At 40.1% G+C, this 20,799-nt stretch overlaps 1 protein-coding gene across 3 annotated transcripts; it reads left to right on the forward strand.

Annotated features, from left to right (window-relative positions):
• The first annotated feature begins 298 nt into the window (after positions 1 to 298).
• Positions 299 to 19,795, forward strand: ppp2r5ca (protein phosphatase 2, regulatory subunit B', gamma a). Of its 3 annotated transcripts, none has more exons than XM_028565543.1 (14): positions 299 to 473; positions 7,183 to 7,382; positions 10,852 to 10,962; positions 11,240 to 11,332; positions 11,454 to 11,584; positions 11,698 to 11,757; positions 11,917 to 12,025; positions 12,363 to 12,416; positions 12,616 to 12,786; positions 13,260 to 13,387; positions 14,481 to 14,582; positions 14,753 to 14,825; positions 16,144 to 16,260; positions 17,105 to 19,795. In XM_028565543.1, exons 1-14 carry the CDS (start codon positions 380 to 382, stop codon positions 17,237 to 17,239), a joined length of 1,578 nt encoding a protein of 525 aa, XP_028421344.1. In that variant the 5' UTR covers positions 299 to 379; the 3' UTR covers positions 17,240 to 19,795. The 3 variants fall into 3 exon arrangements, with proteins under 3 accessions (XP_028421344.1, XP_028421346.1, XP_028421345.1); XM_028565545.1 differs by having other exon boundaries at positions 16,179 to 16,260; positions 17,105 to 17,185; XM_028565544.1 differs by lacking the exon at positions 16,144 to 16,260.
• Positions 19,796 to 20,799: the final 1,004 nt, after the last annotated feature.

Below are 20,799 nucleotides of genomic sequence, written 5' to 3' on the forward strand. Positions count from 1 at the left end.
ATTATGCTGAAAATCCTGCTTATGGTTAAACTGCAAAGGATTTAAGTCAATCTGATCTAAAATCTGTAGCAGGGCCTGCCTTGCAGAGCGTCACCAGAGACCAGTTAGTGGGGAGGAGGAGCCGGACCAAAAATTCCACTGCATGACCCGCCCCTTTGCATCCTTTCAGCCAATCACCAGCCCTCTCTCCCAGCAGCCTTTGCTTTCATTGCTCCAGAGCAGACTGACCTCAGCCAATCAGATGGCTCATTCACTGCTTACATCACTAACTAGCCAGTTCCCTCCAGCAGCAGAGAGCTTCATTTTCTGATCTGCTTTTGTGCTAAAATGGAGGCTGGCCTCTCGCCCTGAGTGGATCGCCTTCCTGGTTTAGGTTTAGATGTTGACATGCAATAAATCTGGAGACAGGATGGTTGTGGATGCACCTAATTCCAATGGGCCTTTTCAGCCGGTGGCTCTTATGCACTTCAGAGGTATGTAAGGACATATTATTCTTCCTGTATTGTCCTAGGGAATTAAGGGGAGAGAGAGAGAGAGCTGTGTGTTGCTGTGCTCCGGTTCCCCTCCACTGGTTACTGCTTGGTTAGTCAGCATACAGACGTTTGAGGCACGACCGCTGTTCTGTGCTTTGGAAAGCAGCTCTATTGTATTCGAAAGGGAATGGGTGAATGGTTATTTGTAAGGCTTGTGTGCATTAGGCTACTGTGAGACACGGGTGCTACATTAAAATCTGGTTTTACTAGCTAGCTGTTCTCTCTGCCCATCCCCCCGCCAAGCTAGTGATGTCAAAGGAAGTGAGGTCATAGCATAGGGAAGGGTCTTCTCGTGCGTGTTTAAATGTAATCGTGTGTTTCCGTATTTATGTGTACAATTATTAATTGTAGCCTTTGAGGAAAAGCTAAAGAACAGTCTTATATTGTGTTTCATCTTCACCTCCTTAGCTGGTCTACCCAGCACAGCATTTTTGTCACACTCCAGTTCATCTGGGCACACATTGGTCATAGTGTGTAGGCTGTAACGTTAGTCAGTCACTGCTCTGCAGCAAGCAGCCCCCTACTCTATCTCCCCACCCTTTTCCCTTGTGAGCGACATGCTTAGGCACTTTTTATTTTTTTTTAGACGTTTTTTTTTTCCACACAAGAAACTAAATGTGAATATGTCTGAAGTATATCTCTGTCAACAAAGCACCGCAGTCAATATGACCCAGCCATAGCAGTAATGTTTTAGGATTACAACATCGAGTTAGGCCTCTTAATATGTGTACAATGTACTCAGTCATGTTTGAAAGGCCCAGCCTGTTACCACTGTACTCTGGTGCAGCCCAGCGTTAGATGAAGCCTCAGGCAATTATTGATTACACTCTATTGAGCCACAGAGGCCACTGCCTTGAATGACAACTCAGTGTGTGTGTGTGTGTGTGTGTGTGTGTGTGTGTGTGTGTGTGTGTGTGTGTGTGTGTGTGTGTGTGTGTGTGTGTGTCATTCTGACCCTGTCTAGACCAAATGTCTTGTATCCAGATTTTTCCAGATTGTGTCTAGATTCAGTTGAAACTGATTGTAGTGTATACCTGGCATCTGAATGTATCTCAGTTGAATGTTTGAGTGACCATCTATGAGCTGTGAGTTTTCACTTTCCTTCTCACATTTGATTCTGTATGTGGGAAAGTGAAACTACTATAAACCAAAACAATATTTATATGTTCATATGGATTGGACAGGATCACCTCAGGTAAAGATTTACAAACTACCATCAATGTTTGTTTAGGCTAGTTTAGACAAATTAACTGTGTTTGGGATATTTTTATGAGCCTCACACGCACTACAAAAAATGATCAGGTGGCTTATGAATGTTGTTGGGAATGCGTTTGCATCCATGGCCACCTCTGAATCAGACTCTACATCCAAACATTTCCTCAGTATGTTTTGGGTGCATTTATGCCTGCATTTGAGCCATTTTCATGTTATCAGAAGTTTGTGTAAACAGGGTCTGTGAATCTCTTTTGCTCCCTGTTAGTTACTTTGAGATGCAAGACATCATTTTAATAACAAGCACTGCAGAGCACTTTTTCCATTGTCAGGCACAAGGGAGCCTCCGAATTGCAGCCATGAATGTGTCTTAAGAGTGGCAATATTTTTTTTTACTTTTCCCAAACGACACATGTTTGAGACGATTCGTGAACCGTACTTTACTGTATGTAAATCCTGGATGCATTCTCAGGTGCTGCTTACAATGCTGCCAAAATTACTTTTAATACATTTCATTTGGCCAACCTAGTTGCTCACATGCATTCAAACAGGCAACATGTTGTCACATACACTCTACACACTGTCCCTCTACGTAGCTGTAAATAGCAAGCAGTCAATGTTTACATTGATCATAACCTACTGTCGATAAAGCAGATTGCCAAACCAGTCCCAACTCCAGACTGGACTAGCAGCTGTTCATTTGACCCACTTGCAGTGATAAAGTAGAGACTGTGACTCCAGTTATTTATTATCTTTGTTTTGAATGGAGGAGGGGGGGGGGAGGCATTAAGATAAATCTCTCTCTGTTCTCCACAAGACATGGTACTCGTGTGTGTGCATGCGCATGCTTGTTCCCCTCCTAAGGCTTTTATTAGCTTCATTAATAGATGTCACATTGTGGTTAACATCAATTTTGGGATCACAACACTGGGCCTTTATCTGTTACACAACAACTCGCTGGATATTTTCAGAGTGCACAGAAACTTTATAACACAAGCAGACAGACTTATGTAATGGGAGCAACGCAAGTCTGCCACGGTCAGGGGGAGCAAGGCAGCACATTCCAGTGCAGCTTCATGTCCCAGTGCAACTAGCACAAATGACAAAAATATGTTACAACACAAACCTTATGCCAAGGAGAGAGAAGGTTCACTGACAGTTTAGTGTTGGAATTGGAAATAAACACTCACAAATAAAATAAATGGTAATCCTTATCTTTTTTTTTTTTTTTTTTTTTTTCTGTTGTTGTTCCAGTTGTTTCTACCAGTCCTCTGAGTTGAAACTGGTGAACCTCAGTTGACCTAACAGGACTCATTCTGAAACGTGTCCACTTTGGAGTGAATAATATTAATGATAAATGTCTTGGATGAATCATTCTTTTATGTGTTTTTAATCAGGCATTCTGGCACTCGTGTTTTTGGCATCTCACACACTTAACCTCTCTCCCCTGGAATTCCCAACCTCTCACTGTCATCTAGATGAATTGGCCGACTTGAAAGTGTGTGTGTGTGTGTGTGTGTGTGTGTGTGTGTGTGTGTGTGTGTGTGTGTGTGTGTGTGTGTGTGTGTGTGTGTGTGTGTGTGTGTGTGTGTGTGTGTGTGTGTGTGTGTGTGTGTGTGTGTGTGTGTGTGTGTGTGTGTGTGTGTGTGTGTGTGTGTCCAAGCAAAGTCTCCATTATGTCTGAATAGGATATCTCTCTTCTTACCTAGAATCTGCCTATTTGCAAGAATGTTAAGCACGTGTGTGTGCCCTTCTCTGGCCTTTGTCACTCTTTGTGTACATTCCGTGAAATTAGGCCATAAGTGAATAGGTTTAGCGTGTCTGTATCAAGTTATTTTCTGCAGTGCTTTCCTTGTTACACACCTGCGTGAATGAATTGGTGGAAGGTTTCAGTGCCAGCAGTTAATTGGCTAATTACTTTCCGTTTTAATTAAAACAAGATGCATGTCAGTAACACAACACAAAGAGACAGAGTTAATTTATCTCAGAATAATTTGTTTTATATACATTTCTGCATTAATATAGCATGTTTGCAGTGCTCTGTTTACCGTCCTCAATTGGTTATTATTATTTATCTTTTTTCCTTATTTGAACCCTGTGCTAAATCATAATTTGTCTCCCAACCTAATTTTCTTATCTCTGTAATTGGAAGTGTTCTGCCTACAGGTTATTGTACAGTCATGGAAGATAAATGGGATTTATCTATTTTTGTTTCCTTTTGACGTATATGCTATGTACATATCTAATCAAATTCAGCTCACCCATGGCGCCAACATCTTCATTCATGTGCAGACAGCTTCCAGGCCTCAGTGTTAGCTTATTGTTAATGCCACACCCTTATACTGATCATTTTTGGGGAAGAGAAAGTGTGTGTGTGTGTGTGTGTGTGTGTGTGTGTGTGTGTGTGTGTGTGTGTGTGTGTGTGTGTGTGTGTGTGTGTGTGTGTGTGTGTGTGTGTGTGTGTGTGTGTGTGTGTGTGTGTGTGTGTGTGTGTGTGTGTGTGTGTGTGTGTGTGTGTGTGTGTGTGTGTGTGTGTGTGTGTGTGTGTGTGTGTGTGTTCTTCGATACATAACAATAGTTTACCAGCAGGGACACTAATGAAAGCATGTATGTGAATCTAGCAAACTAACCACATTAAAGTATGTTTTGTTGGTCAGTTTTGGCAGGGTGTTAGGGGGGAGGGGGGGTGTCAATGAAACAGCCCATTTGTGTGACGTCCTGTTGTGTTCTTAAACCCCCAACAAAGCACAAGTAGACTTTATATTTCACAATTACTGTTTTCCGTCAGATCGTTTTATAGATTCCGCCATTTCCGAACGCAGCTTTATTACACAGGGGAGAGCGAAAGAAAAGAGACGAGCGAGACATAGGGACTGCTTTGTTGTTGCAGGAATCATTCAGCTATTACACAAACTCCCGGGCAGTTCAATTCTTGTTTCCTTTTTTACCCTCATAGTGTTTTAAAACTTTATTGTGGCAGCGATAATGTTTCCTGTCAACTCTACAGGATTCTCACACCGCCTCAAACCATAGCTCAAGACACACTGATCAAGTCTCATCGTCGATTACATGATTGGCCACCGCAGCGTGACGTGGGGTTGTGTTTCTCCAAAAGTTGAGTGGGTCTCAACTTTTCGCCACAGGACCGCTGCGTTTGTTTGAGTGTCCCTACTGCGACAACCCCCGTCGCAGCCTAAACGCACTACTGTTTTTTGCCGGACCGTTGGACGGCCGACGCGGGCAGTCTGAACAAGGCCTCGCTGTATCTACGTTGCATGCAGTTGCTGTCAGTTAAATTAACCCACACTTAAGTTTAGTGAAGAAGTATGTTGGCATTATATTTTTGCCTTTGCTATTATACAGAATCAAATTTAAGTCAGTCAGGGAAGAAACTTGAGATAACAAAACATGTTGTTTTTTATTGAGAGAACAAGATTGTTCTCAGACATTATTGCCTTGACAAAACAGACATTATTGCCTAATTAAGTCTTATTTGCATCTTTATGTACAACGGCACCAAAAAGAAATAACCCTGGTTCCAGAGTTTGCACTCCTACTCTTTTGATAAGAAAACAGTAATTGAGTGTAAATCTGTTTATTTTGAATGGCCCTTTTGGCATTAGCTTGAGAATTTAATAAATATGCCTTTTTACCTTCTTGGAAAGCATTAGATGAGAAGACTGATTCCAATTTCACATCTGTTTATTAAAATGTAAGGATGCAGCCAGTTAGCTTAGCCTTAAAGTGCTCATATTGTTCTTTTTGGCCTTTTGCCTTTCCTTTATTGTGTTATATATCTTTTTTGTGCATGTTATAGGTTTATAAAGTGAAAAAGCCCAAAGTCCACCCTAAAGTGGCTTACCATCTTCCAGAGAAAACACTGTTCTCAAACTGCTCCAAACAGCTCTATTGTAGTCCAGCCTTTACTTCCGTGACGAACGTGTGTCACTTTGTAACACATGTTATAATGCTCGCCTAGCTGCTAGCGTGGCACTCCCTCATACTCTGCTTCTGACTAGCTAGCAGTACTGCGCATATGCGACTCCCAACAAAGATGGTACAGAAGAGTGATGCCTCACTTGGTAGCTAAAACAGAGAGCTCAACACACAGGGTGAAAAGAGGAGCTGCAGCAATGTGCAGTACAACAAATGTATGGTGTTTTCTGAAAATTAAACCTATTCTGGTACAACTTCTAAATACAATTATGAACCTGAAAATGAGCATAATATGAGCACCTTAAGGCTGGAAATGGGGGAGACCGCTAGACTGGCTCAGTCCTGTGACGAGACGAAGAACACCAGTGTATTATTTGGTAATAAGTATGCTTTAGAAGTGTTGGTAGGCAAATACTTACCTTTGGACAGAGCCAGGCTAGCTGTTTCCTTCCATTTCCATGTCTTTATGCTAACTGAGCTGATTGGAGCTTCATATATAAAGGACAGATGAGCAAACTTCATCTGTCCTTTTTAAATATGAAGCTCCTTCTCATCCAACTCTTGGCCAAAAAACCTAATAAGCATATTTTCCAAAATGCTCAACTCTCCCTTTTTTAAACGGTGTATAGCATCATATAAATTAACTTCATTAAATGAACGGTGTATTTTAGATCCACATGTTGTTTTTTTGTCCCATAATAGCGGTTATTTGGGTAGCTGAAGAACATATGTAGATATTCTTCCAATGTGACTATCAAAGATAAAAACCAAACATCATAGGAGAGAAAGAAAAACAAGCTACATCAGAGTTGTGTCACATAACTGCATAATTATGGTGTCAGTGTGTTATTACAGCACAACGTGAGCAGATAGGAATTAAGAGTAACCGAAATGGATGTTTCCTCTTTGTGTTGTCATGTGTGAGGTGTTGGCTCTGGCAGAATTGTTTGTTTACGAGTCCGTGCTCTTGAGTGCTTGGGTGGAAATAAAGTGAAAAGAGGAAGTCTTCAAACCACCATGGACAAATATGACATACAGTGACTTAAATAGCTAGGTTTTCCTTTATGAAAATATCTTTTAGCTATTTTTTATTTTCAGCGTGTTTGTCAAATGGCTAGACTGTGACCATTCACCTAGTTCCCAAATCATCCTCCACTCCTTCTCCAACCATCTCTTTTCCTCCACTCTGCCGCCTTTCTCTCAATGCACTTTAGTCTTCGTTACTCATTTGCCAGTCTTCATCACTCTTCCGCCTCATATTTCTTTTTTCTATCGCATTGGTTTTTTAACTGTCATCCTTGACAGTTAAACTGCCCCTCCTTTCTTTTGTGACCCCTCACTCTTTGAACATGCCTTTTTTATTCTCCTAAATTCTCAACTGCCTTATCTCATCGCTGCTGTGTACCATCGCTACGCCTTCAGTTCTTTTGGTCATCCCTGGACACTTTCTCCTTTTCTTCCCTTTTCCAAAACTCACGTATCCCTCTCTTTGTCTCCTCAGATGTGGCCCCCGCAGAGCAGGAGAAGCTCTTCATCCAGAAGCTTCGCCAGTGCTGCGTTCTTTTTGACTTCCTGTCCGACCCGCTGAGCGACCTGAAATGGAAGGAAGTGAAGCGTGCGGCCCTGAGCGAAATGGTGGAGTACATCACCCACAACAGGAATGTCATCACAGAGCCCATCTACCCGGAGGTGGTGCACATGGTCAGTAAAACTGGAGGGGGTTAAGTTTGCGGTTCAAGCTGAAGATGAGGGCGAAACCTGGGCTGAGAATAGGGGCAGGCTGCAGGACAGAGATGGTAGGATCACAGCTTGGTGTCCCAGCTGATGCTTGTGATCAGGTTTTATTGGGGGGTTTGCTTAGGGCAGAAGGTGTCTATTCATTCCCCTTTTTTGAAATGATTTGTTCAGCAAGTATGCTTGCTATTGCCTTTCAAATTATTTTTTAAAAATGAGTTTGGGTTAAAGCCAAAGAGGAGAGGGAAAAGACATGGATGTTTTTGTTTCTTCCATAAAGACTTGCAAAAGCTGTAATGATCTGCAAGATTTCATGTATACCAATGTTACATTTTACTACTGAACTGGACTTTTCATATAGTCATCGTCAGGGCAAACTTAAATGTGTCCAATTCTTTGGTTTAAGACTATAAACCTGCAAAACTAATAACATTCCCACCAGCCTTAGCTGTACTTAAAGTGCTAATTAGCAAATGATAGCATGCTGATATGCTACACTAAGATGTAGGGCTGAGTAAAATAATCAATTTTCCAATTAAAATCTATCTTTGAGTGCTCTATCGATTCATAAAATCCAATTTTAATATATGCCATGTCACCATGGATGTGTAAGTAAATAGTACTTAAAACATACTTTTTGGTCATTAACCGGGTGCATTCTAAAACAATTTACTGAGAGTTGCAGCGGATCTGCAGTTTTCTGGGAGTCTCTTCCAGATATGTGGTGCATCAAAACTGAACGCTACTTCTCCGTGTTTAGTTCTGATTCACGCATGAGGTGGTATTAAATCTGCAATGGAACATGGAGGACGGGGCACCGCTGTCGAGCCGAGTAGAGTCGAGCAGGTACCATGTAATGGAAAAACGCCATATTATTCAACTTTTAAAGCCAGCAATGCAGTTTAGCTTAAGCTTTCAACATCTGTCATTCACACCGCAATTTCTTCATAAATTGCCACCTCTAGTATAAGTTAGTCTTTCCCAGAAAGTCTTTCTTCTGTTACAAGGGGTGGGATTCATTTCCAGCAGAAGCAATAGTGATTTAGTTTGAAATTATTTATTTACAACTGAACTTCAGCAGAACAGTCCAAGCTAACTCAACTACAAACTACTATCTTTTCATCAACAAAGCCAACTGCAGAACTGCGATAATCATGGTTATGACATTCCCATTTACAGTTTTCATTGTGGAGTTAATGCACAGTCATCTTCACAGCATGTTCTGGGTTGAAGTGCGGCGCAGTCCAGATAGTCTATCTACCTTTTAGCCTGTAGCCTGTCTTGTCAAACAAGGTTCCCAGTGTTTTAGTAGGCCACCTGCACTGTCCCATGATCTGCCTGGCGGAGAACAGCAGCCCACAGGGGAGTCAGTTGACACTGTGAGAGACCAGAAACACAACACACTCGAATTATTGTGGGACAAAGCCTTTGAGGCCAGTTGCAAGGACAACTTTTAACATTAACCTAAAACGAAAAATAATTTTAGAATACCTAAGATGTGACATTTCATGGACGTTTCCAAACACAGCTAAAATTTAGTTCAATGTATTATAGACTCTAAGGACGGTTACCCTTTTGTTTAAAAATTTCCTTACTGTTTTTTTGAAGCAGTAACAAATCAAGAATTGAAACATGGCACTAACATGAGTTCCTAATCATTTAACACTAAATAAATGCGTTGTACCCCTGATATGATCCCAGCACTTGTAATCGATCTTCAAGCAATTCAATTGATTTTAAAACCATGCACGGTTATGAGTTTATGAAAATAAGTTGCATTTGTCACATACTCAACACTTAATCACTACATTGTGCCGAGAAATGCCTGAGGCCTGTACTACGAAGCAAGATTTGGCGTTAACGAGGTAACTTCAGGTTCAACCCAGGGTATTGTGTATCACGACGGTGGATCACTTGTTACCGGCTTGAATCACCGTGGTAACTTATCTTGAACGCCTAACCTGCTCGGGAGCAGGTTAAGTTGTTGATTAGAGATCAACCGCTGTTAAAGCACTACCTACTGACCAATCAATACTCGATTGATAACGGCATCACCGTTCTTTGAAGATCTGGTGGAGCTCGGTGCACAGAGACAGAGAGAGGTGCGCTCATAAAAGTTAAAACATTTAAAGACTGACAACCCCGTTAACATTCCCCGATGGGTATTTTTATGAAATATATAGATTTTCAGCGGAGGGAATTACCTATAGGCTATTTGTCGGCTTCTTGAGCCGTGTGTTGACAATGCGCACATTGGTTTGAATTAGGTGTGTCCACGACTAAAGAAATCTTAGTCGACTAAGACAAAACGACCGATTAGTCGACTAATCGACTAAGGCGTGGCAGCCCTAGTTTGAATTATGTTTTGTATATTTTCTCTCACGATTGCTTACCACTGCCAGGGTTGCATCTGAAATAATAGGCTAAAGCAATGACAGTTCATGGAAAGGACAAGTGTAATTATGGTCCGATCTTGTGCCTGACTGATGAAGAAGTGATATTGATAAGTGTTGTGATGTACGCATTTACACCGTCGGCTATTTTTATGCCAGCTTTCCTTCCTGTTTTAGGAAGCAGCGACTGTATTGCATTTTGCCTGTAAAACCATGTCTGTGTTTTTCATATTTATGTAGAATTATAATTTTCCCTTATGTAAAATATGCGGCTCTGGTAGAGGTTTGCGATTGGTCGTGCTGTGCAAACACCGCCTCTTTTATGTGAACGTGCCGGTCGCTGGATTGGGAAACACTGGGTTGATTGGACTAGTTGATAACCACTGTCGTGACAAAGGTTATGCGGTTGGACCGCGGTTGTTAGGTCTGGTGAAGCCGGATAACTGAAATAAATCCAGGGCATGCCGATCTTGATTCGTAGTACAGGCCTCTGGTCTGTTGAAAGTGATGCACTCTATTGATGTGGTTTCACTGTTGGTTTAATGTGTCATGACGGGAAACATTTATTCGAGAGTGGGAAACTTCTGACAGGAAGTCCAGGTCTCGCTGTGTGTTATTTTTATTTTTTATTTTTTTACTTTGTGAAAATCTCATGTAACCTATTCTGGGTAGAGATTTTGGCATTGGTTTTGGTTGAAACATGAACTATGACTTTGGGTTATCAAAACAACAAAAGGAAGTTAACTTTTAATAGCGTACTGTCCAGTGGAATAAACACTCATATTATCCTTTTCGAAGTGTCCTTGGGCAAGACACTGAACCCGGAGTTGCCCCCAATGCTGCGCATCGGAGTGTAAATGTGTGTGACTGATTATCTGATGAGCAGGTGGCACCTTGTACGGCAGCCTCGGCCACAGTGTATGAATGTGTGTGAATGGTGATTGGTCCTGTACTATGTTAAAGCGCTTTGAGTAGTCGTTGAGACTAGAAAAGCGCTATATAAGAACAGTCCATTTACATTTACATCACTTCTTTTCTTCCAGTTTGCAGTAAATATGTTCAGAACATTGCCTCCATCATCCAACCCCACTGGAGCGGAGTTTGATCCAGAGGAAGACGAGCCAACACTTGAAGCTGCATGGCCACACCTCCAGGTTGACATTTAAATAGTTTAATTATCTGCAAAACACTGAGCGGTTTATAAACGGTTATTGTCCGACAACCTCTAAGCCCATGGCTTTAGTTTCTAATGTTTACAAAACGGCATGTCTGTATTTGATTTTAAATTGTTTGTTTGGTCTTTTGTGAACTGCCTCAACATTGAGCCGAACTGAACCTTATTGTCATTTACGTTATGCACACTTTACTCCCATCATGCTTAAATTCCCTCTCGGCATTCATTCCTTTTTTGTTTTCTTGTTTCTGTTGCAGCTCGTCTATGAATTTTTCCTTAGGTTTTTAGAATCGCCCGACTTTCAGCCTAACATAGCAAAGAAATACATCGACCAGAAATTTGTTATGCAGGTAAGAGAATAATATTTTTGCCAAATTCTTCCGACCATATAGTAGTTTCAAAACAACAATTACAAAACACAATTTGCATGAGGACTGTCATTATGGTAATCTCCCTTCTCTTGCATTGTAGCTCCTAGACCTATTTGACAGTGAGGATCCCAGAGAGAGAGACTTCCTCAAAACCACCCTCCACAGGATCTATGGAAAGTTCCTGGGGCTGAGAGCGTACATCAGAAAACAGATAAATAACATTTTCTATAGGTCAGTGCAGGTCTCCCACTGCTCTAAAACATGTATACCAAGAAAGATGGTCAACATATGAAACATTCATTTTGTAGGTTAATACAGTCTGTGTATTTTGTTTGCTCCTACAGGTTTATCTATGAGACAGAGCACCATAATGGTATAGCTGAACTACTGGAAATACTTGGAAGGTATGGCCCTTAGTTAAAGTTACAAGATCTAATGTCTTTGTGGCTTTCATAAAACTTCTTTTGGCATAATTGTGCTGAATGTTAAAGCTTCCCAATTATCAGCGGTTGCGTGCCAGTCTACTTATCAGGTGTGATAGTACATTTGTGTTTATTTCACAGCATAATCAATGGATTTGCCTTACCACTTAAAGAAGAGCACAAGATTTTCCTGTTGAAGGTTTTATTGCCTCTGCACAAAGTCAAATCACTCAGTGTCTACCATCCACAGGTGAGTGTGTCGAACACAAAATGAGGCATGAGAAGCTTGATTAGTTTTTTGTCAAGCTGTGTGGAAAGAGACATGGCACCTTTATTATTTACAGGTCACCTTTTAAAAAAAAAAAAAAAATAAATAAATAAATCTTGTCCAAACCTGCTTTGAGTACACGCCTCATGTTTTCACGAGAGCAGCAGGCCATTCTGCAGGTTTTGTCAAAAAATGGTGTTGCATGTCCCAGACAGTCTGTCCCTCAGGTGTGTGTGTGCCCAGTTACCTTTTTTTTTTTAGTTTTCTTGTGCATGAATCCAAACACGTTTAATAAATTGTTTGCTAATGTGTTTTGCAGCTGGCCTACTGCGTGGTGCAGTTTTTGGAAAAGGACAGCACTCTAACTGAGCCGGTATGTCAAATAAAAACATGGTTGAATCCTTTTCATCACTTTTTTTTATAATGCTGCTTGCTGAAACTCCTTTTTTGATGCGTAAATTGAAGTTGAAATATGAAGTTGGTGCCTTTTTGTTGATTTCATAAACTGTTATCCCCTTATCCTCCCTAATTGGTTATTCAAGACTACATTACTTTCGTCATCATCCCAACAGGTGGTAATGGCGCTACTAAAGTACTGGCCAAAGACTCACAGTCCCAAGGAAGTGATGTTCCTCAACGAGCTGGAGGAGATCCTGGACGTCATCGAGCCCTCTGAGTTTGTTAAAGTGCAGGAACCTCTTTTCAGACAGCTGGCCAAGTGTGTGTCCAGCCCGCACTTTCAGGTAACCAATGGGTGATCGGTGATCACAATCTTACCTTCATAAAGCGTGATTTATGTTTCTGCGTTAAATCGACGCCGTGGCTATACCTATACTGACCCTACGCTGGACTCTCCCCGTTGCCTGACGTACGCCTCTCAAACTATTTCAAGGGGAACTATGCAGTTTATTTTTTATTTTTTTTTTAGCTTAATTTACCTTAACTGAACAGCTTCGTAATCATTGGAGTGGTTATATGACTCTTTTTTTTTTTTTTTTTTTTTTTTTTTCGGGTTGAATGTTGGTCATCTCGCTTTCCCCTAGCGCCTGTGAGCGGAAAAACCACCCTTGGCCGGCGAGCCACTAACGTAGGCTACGCCGAAAGCTCTGCGTGGAGCCTCCGCAGAACCATAAATCACGCTTTACTCAGGGAATACGTCATTCAGGTTGAGTGGTGGTGGCTGTCAGTAAATGCCTGACTGAGGTGTTCTGTGTAGGTGGCAGAGAGAGCTCTGTACTACTGGAACAACGAGTACATCATGAGTCTGATCAGTGACAACGCAGCAAAGATCCTGCCGATTATGTTTCCTGCTCTGTACCGCAACTCTAAGACCCACTGGAACAAGTAAGATACTTTTGAATGTAGTTCTGTGCAATTACGCAGGCTGTGCTAATGTCCTTTTTAAAAGCTTGGTAATTCGCACTGCATGTAACACCGTCTGACGTGAGCTCGCATAGTGCTATCTCTCAAGTGTGTGTGTAGACATTTGAGCTTGGTCACAGAATGTACTCCTGCACATCAGTAAAACACGTCCCTAGAATTTGTCATAAACAATTTCTAAAAGGCTTTATCATCACCTTTTTAATGCATTTTTTTATTGTATATATTTCTGCAGATCACATTTTCATACATAACTTATTGTAATTTATAGTTTTGTGCTTTCAGTGCACATTGAAAGACTTTCAGTTACTTTCATATCTCTAGTATCTGATACGATGAATATAAGCTGAAACAAACAATTAACTGATGAACAGAAAAGTAATCTGCAACTGTTTTTTTTATAATCGATAAAGTAATTTTTCAAGCAAAAATGCCCAAAAAAACCATACGTATAACTTTCTACTTACATTTTTATATCCTTGCGACCTCAATATCTTTAAGGCTTAAAGGTGCAGTAGGTACGACTTATAAAACTAACTTTCTGTCATATTTGCTGAATCTGACCCTATGTTGGAGTAGAACTACATGAAGCAGGTCATTTAAAAACAATCTGGCTCCTCTGGCACCACCTACAGCCTGTAGTGCAATTTGCAAAAATCCACAGCTCCCCTGTTCAGATGCACCAATCAGGGCCAGGGGGGTCTCTAACTGCATGTCAATCACTCCTCATGCACACGCATTCATTCTCCCTTGTGGGGGAGTGGCTTAGGAGACCGTTATGGGCATTAGCGGAAAGAGGGGAGGGGGAGAAGAAGTTGTCGATGTTCACATTTTTTGGCTAAGTCCTGGATCTTCACAATCCTACCTATGGCACCTTTTAACATTTAAAATAAAATGTGTTTAAAATGTTCCATCCAAAAGCAGACGGCTATATATTTTTTTTAAATGTCAGTTATTTGCAGGTGCTGTAGCTATTCGCCAAGTGTCCGGCCTTAATTTGTGTGTGTGTGTGTGTGTGTGTGTGTGTGTGTGTGTGTGTGCGTGTGTGTGTTCCCAGGACCATCCACGGCCTCATCTACAACGCTTTGAAGCTTTTCATGGAGATGAATCAGAAGCTCTTTGATGATTGCACACAGCAGTTCAGGGCCGAGAAAAACAAGTAGGCACTATAGACTCTTCTCCCACTCAGTTAATCTTTTTTTAACTATGATGTCTGAGTGACACATAATTATCAGCCTCAACACCGCAGCTGAATGGGTGTTGGGTTTCACATCTTCTCAGTGGAGTGGAACAGATTAATGACGTGAGGTTTGGTGCTTTGTTCAACAGAGAGAAGGCAAAGTCAAAAGAACGTGAAGAGGCTTGGATCAAGATCGAGAACCTCGCCAAGTCAAATCCACAGGTGAGCAGTGTGTGCAACCATCTAACCTCACCTGTTTTTCACTTTACTACCACAGTGTGTGAGTGTGTGTGTGTGTGTGTAGCATTAATCTTTACGAAATAAGTGTCTTGTGTTTTCTATAAGCCAATTTTGTTGTAGAATTGTAGTTTCCTTTCCATCTTATCCCGTTAAGGACTCCATGTGTTCATACTATGACTTGGTAGTTACTGTTTTCTAAATTCCACTGCTGGTGAATATGGAAGGAGCTTGATGAGTGGGCTTGTTCTGAGAATGTGCTTAGATGTGGTGAATGCGTGAATCGGACAGCTCTAAAAGGCTCTCTAAAGAAGTATTTGATTAATTTAAAGATTAACTATATGCAGACATTTCTGTCCCCTCCGCAAAATTGATTTTAGCTTTCCACTGACGTTCAATACAACTTCAGTGTTGAGCATTTAGGAGATAGTTCAACATTTTGGAAAATATCCTTATTCCTTTTCCTGCCGAGAGTTAGATAAAAACACCTACCCTGGCTCTGTCCAAAGGTAACAAAATCGTATTTAAATCCTAATTCTTGGCCGGGTGCAGTAACTTCCCGGGGGCTTGTTGTCACCGTGAGGTTGCCCGGCAACCATTGGAGACTCCAGGAAGTCACTGCGCCCAGCCAAGAAATAATCCAGCACACAAACCTGCTGTAAAACAATTGTTGTTTTTACACTTTGGTTTTTGTACGGATTAAACATAGATATAAGGCATAGATATAGGCAAGATATAATTTGATATATAGTTTTTTAATTGGTGAGCTTTACAGGGGCTGGTATACAGATTTTGTTATTGTTGGACAGAGCCATGCCAGCTGTTTCCAGTCTTTGTGCTAAGCTAACTATCTGCTTGCTTCAGTCACATACTGTATTTGAAGTACAGGCATGAGAGTGGTATCAATCCTCTCTTCTAACTCTAGGCAAATAAGCACATTTCCCAAAATGTTGACCTATTAATTTAAATGTGCAAAAAAATAAATGTTTCAATCCAAACAGATCAGTGCAACAACATCAGTGTGCTATAAATGATTTAGTTTGGAGTTGAATTTATTTTGGTCTCCCCAATAACTGATCTCTTAACATCTTTTGACACAGGTGCTTTTTCAAAATCAACACTTCCCAAAAAATCAGTAGTAAAAGTCCTCAACTAAAGGATATAAAACAGCTAACTGCAATAGATCAGTGCTGCCTTTTTTGCTTCAGTTCAGAGCCTCTTGATTCATTCTTCTTGCATGCGACTGAAAGTCTTTTCTCCATCCTTTTGTTTTTGTTTTTGTTTCTCTTTCTTTTCAACATAGTTCTTTATGTATGTTGATTCCTCTGACCTCAATAGTCCTGTAGCAATGGAGACGGATGTCCCTTTGATAGAAGATGTTCTGAGGTTAAAAAAGACAGTTGAGGAGGGCGCGACTCAGGTAAACCTGACTTTCTCTCTGTCTCTATGCATCTTTCCTGTTATAATCACTTTATATATATAAATAAATAAATAGTGTGTGTTCCCGGAGCTTGCAAAGTCTTCTAATTGAAGCTACTCGCACTATCAATTATCATTATATACTTACTGTATAAAATGATAGTCTTTGTTTGTGTTTTTGTTGTTAATTTAGTAATAAAAAAAAAAAAAATGCAATATCAAATCTGGCCATGGACTAAACACTGGAATCAAGAGCTTTATTTTTTGTGTGCCTGCCTCCCCTTGCATGTTGTCTAAGTAGTAGGAGCCCCAACGTGTTCAATATTACCCACATAAGTATATCTGAAATGCATTTTAAATACATTTAAAGTGTGTGTCAGTCATAAAATAAAAAGTAACAAGAAAAAGTGTCTGTGTAAAGTGCCATTATGAAATAAAAAGAGCCTTTTGGAATAAATAAATTCTATATTAGAATACAAATAAATCCTATAAAGTTTTAATAATTTAGTTTTGTCAGATATATTTGACACAATTCTTATGGTTATCTCATAATGTCTTGTAAGACTTTGGGGCTCCATAAATGTCTGATGTTGTGTATTAAATTTAAAGTTGTCCTAATAATGTTAGGCAGGTATGGCTGGATCAGTACAATGTTTTAACTCGGATCTGGTTTTCCTCTGCAGATTAGATTTTCACGTATGTAACTGAATTGTGCCCAAGCTGTCGTGCTTCATCTTAAAGATATGATCAGAACAGGGACAACTTGACATGCTGACAGGAGATGACGATGAGAAACGTTCTAATTAAGTCTAACATTCTCTTCTTGTCTCGGCTCAATCTGACAGTTGCAGCATGACCAGCGGAAAGAGCGGCCTATGGTGCGACGCAAATCTGAGTTGCCTCAGGATATCTACACCACAAAAGCCTTGGAGTCCCACCGCAGAGCTGAAGACATGTTAACCACCCACGATGGACTCTAGGTCCCGCCACCTGCCGGCTCTTTGTTCAACTGCCCATTTTACCCTCGACAGCCATGGACATCCTCTTCGCCCAGGCGCCAAAATTACACTGACGACCCATGTTGGGCTCTCCATCCCTCCTCCCAGCACCAGTTTTCCCAGAATCCTCAGTTCTCCTTCATTCCTGCTGCCCCAGTGCAGAAGCCCGGTTTCCTCCTCCCTCAGATTTCTGCTTTCTCAGGTTTTTTTTTTCTTTATTTGGAGAGGAGTAGGAGTGTGTTTGTTTGTTTGTTTGTTTGTTTGTTTGTTTGTCTGTTAGCCTTCACCACATTCATTGTGTTCCCCGATTATTTCCCTGATCAGTTCCTCTTACCTTGCTTTCTCCTTCCATCCCCCCTGTGCGCTCACTGTAAATGTGGAACCTGGGAGTATGGATGCCACAACGCTGGCTCCTTCATTCCTTCTTGCAAACACAGTGGATTGGACATGGAAACATAGGAACTGACTGACTCACTGTCTAAGGATCGTCACTTGGTCTCTGCTTGATTTTCTTTTCTGTCAAAGGGAACAAAAGCAGAACCTGTTGATCAGATGAACGACATGACTTTCCTGTCATCCGTTGTATGTTTTTTTTAATTTTTTTTTTTTTTTTTTTTGCTCAATCTAATGGACATCTTGTCAGTGCCAAGACTGTTGTGTTCTTTATGTTTGTTTTCATGTTTTTATCTGTGACTTTAACAGGGACACCTGCCTTTTGTTTTGGGTCACTGGTGTTTTGAAAGTTTTTTTTTTTTTCTTAAGTTTAGCACACCAGACCAAACTGAGACTCGTCCTTCAGCCTTGCAATGTCCAGGAAAGGTGGCGAGGAAAGAGTAAGTTGTCCTGTGGACATCTGACACTTTCCATCTTATTGTTTTGTGCCATATGCCGCTCTTTTATATGCTCGCTTCCTTATGTTCGTTGGCAATATTTGAAAACCAGACCATAGTGATGACTAGACCGTTCAAACAATGGTACTTACTGTCTTTGAGTTTCGTAGGTGAGGATGAACCTGAATGAAAGCTGTTTTGTGTTTGCTGCCTAAGTTGCAATAGCAATATCCAGTGCTTGGATGTAACAATGTGAGCCCATATAACGGCTGCATAATCAAAAGAGGAGAGCGCAGCTGTGGGGTGTTCAGGGTGAGTGGTGGGTTTTATATATATATATACTGTAAAATGAATATGGATGATTATCTTTGTAAAGGAAATATAATTGGAGATAAGTTTTTTTTTTTTTCTTTTTTTTGATCTGTACTGTCACAACACCTAACAACTCCACTCACTGATGGTTTTTAGCAGCCGTTACTATGTTAGGAGCTTTGCTCATTGTGTTTCTTTTTATTATATCATATTGTATGCTATAAAGATTTTAATTTCCTCTACTTAAAAATAGACATTAATTTATTATCAAAAATAAGTGCTGGTAACCTCAGTAGCTATTAACATACTGACATCAAATGATTAATACACAAATTAGTTGATGTGAGTTACCAAAAAATTGACTTCCTTTACGTTTGCAAGTGTGGCATGTTTGTGGCTACCATTCCTAATTTCAGGTGTCTGGTTTGCAGGCAGCTGTTTAAGGTTGGAAAATATCTTCCAGTTAGTACCATTGTTTAAACTAAGGAGGTCTGCTAGATTTCTTCATATTTGATGTGTTGTATTTCTATGTCTTGTCTCTGGAGGTAAAGTAGCGTGGATGTCAGGTTTTGAATTTTTTTTTTTTTTTTTTTTTTTTTTTTCTTCTTCTGGCTATTCAGGATGCCCAACGCTGAAACAGACTGGTATCAAATGGCCACAAAAATGCCAGATGCTGAAAATAAACTGACATTGTGACTTGGCTTGTTAACTGTATTAATACTGTATTTGCTTGAATGCAAAAAGATGTAAATTAAAACTACCATGTTAAACATGTACCTTTTACCCTGGAGGAATGCCATTCACCAAACTGATTTTTGTTGTCAAGTTCATTGTGTTTATGAAAGAGTCCGGCTTGCTGGGAGAGATGTTTTATGGATTTTATGAGTTTGAGTCAAGAGACGTTTGAGGTTTATTTTAGCGCTGAAAAAACAAGAGGTGATTTTAAAAATGATTTGGTGGCTTGTTCTCTTTTCTGCAGGATCTTTGCAGATCTTTTAATTTTAACATATTATTTCCAAAACATAACTTAAAGTGTCCTTTTGTATGTGACCTGTACTATATGATTCATTTAATATTGTATATATGATTTACCTTGTCTCATGTAGTGTTATATATCTAGATTAATTTTGTACAAATTGTCCCTCTGTACAGAATAAAACATCAATAGCAAGTGAAAGAAGTCAATCTGGCACATACCGTCTTATTTCTCCTGTTCTTGGATGTACTTTCAGTGACACAAGGATTTAGAAAATGTTCTTATTTTTGTTATCAAAATCTGCAAAGTTTCCTCCCTCCTCTATATAACTGACAAATGTTTATACCCGTTGTGTGCTCCTATCACTGTCTTTAGTGGTGTACAACTATGTAGGATGAATAAAGAGATTATTTGAATATATATATTTTCAACCATGCATCCATTTTGGCTTTACTTGACTGGCAGGGCACATCTCAAATAACTATTCTGAAACACTTGTATGCTACAGTATATAAACTAGTCCATTTGCTGTAACATGGATAAAAAGGCTAGTATTGGCAATGGGGGTGTTATTAGTTTGGTTTAATGCATTAAACGGCAGTAATGTCACTTGTATAGCCACTCTGGCAGTGGGCCGCTTTGAACACAAGAGGGAGCCAGATACCTGAAAAAGGACATTTACAAACAGTTCTATTTTTTACAGAGAATAACGTTTGCAACGCCACTTGTAGCATTCATTGTGCAGGTCTCAATTATCTCATCTATGACTGGATTCAGCAACACAAATATGTCAACCAAAGCTCAAAATGGACACCATAATCAGTCCGTCACATACACTGCAATGAGCATGTCAGTCTCACTGGCTTCCAGCAGTGCCCTAACATGAAAAATTCTTATGACGGCAACCTAAATCTTACTGTGAAATCATTTTAATAGGCCCGATATACAGTGTGCCTGTTCTGTGGTTTAGAACAGATGTTAGCCATCCGTGTTTATCAGTGAACAATAGTTTCTCAGTGCTAGAAACTACAGAAACAAAACTCCAATATTTCACCAAGCTTTAGCATATGGATCTGTTCTGACAAATATAGTTTCTATAATATACTAACCAGAACCATAAAACTTTCAATGTTATCCATTTCTCAAGCAGACTTTTTCCATCTATTTCAATGGATTCACCTTGTATTTTAGAATTATAATACTGCACAAACATTCTGTTGTTTTTTCATTTACAATTTCTAGCTATCATCATTTATGATCCTTTCATCTTTAAGGTTCTTTAGTTTTTTTGTTAATACATAAAATAAAGTAGCATTGGAGTAGAGCTGAAATAAAAGGACAATGGACATCTTTCAAGCCAAAATGTCAAACATTTTCTAAATTTCAGTTTCATGAATATGACTATTATCTGCTTTTCTTTATCA

The sequence above is a fragment of the Perca flavescens genome, chromosome 20 (genome assembly GCF_004354835.1).
Source record: "Perca flavescens isolate YP-PL-M2 chromosome 20, PFLA_1.0, whole genome shotgun sequence".
In the NCBI taxonomy this organism is placed as follows: Eukaryota; Metazoa; Chordata; class Actinopteri; order Perciformes; family Percidae; genus Perca; species Perca flavescens.

Excerpts from the sequence above, each read along its gene's own strand:
- ppp2r5ca (XM_028565543.1), top strand. The coding sequence starts at position 380 with ATGTTGACATGCAATAAATCTGGAGACAGGATGGTTGTGGATGCACCT. Across the intron at positions 7,383-10,851 it reads ACCCGGAGGTGGTGCACATG|TTTGCAGTAAATATGTTCAG; the intron begins GTCAGTAAAACT and ends CTTTTCTTCCAG. Across the intron at positions 10,963-11,239 it reads CTGCATGGCCACACCTCCAG|CTCGTCTATGAATTTTTCCT; the intron begins GTTGACATTTAA and ends TTTCTGTTGCAG.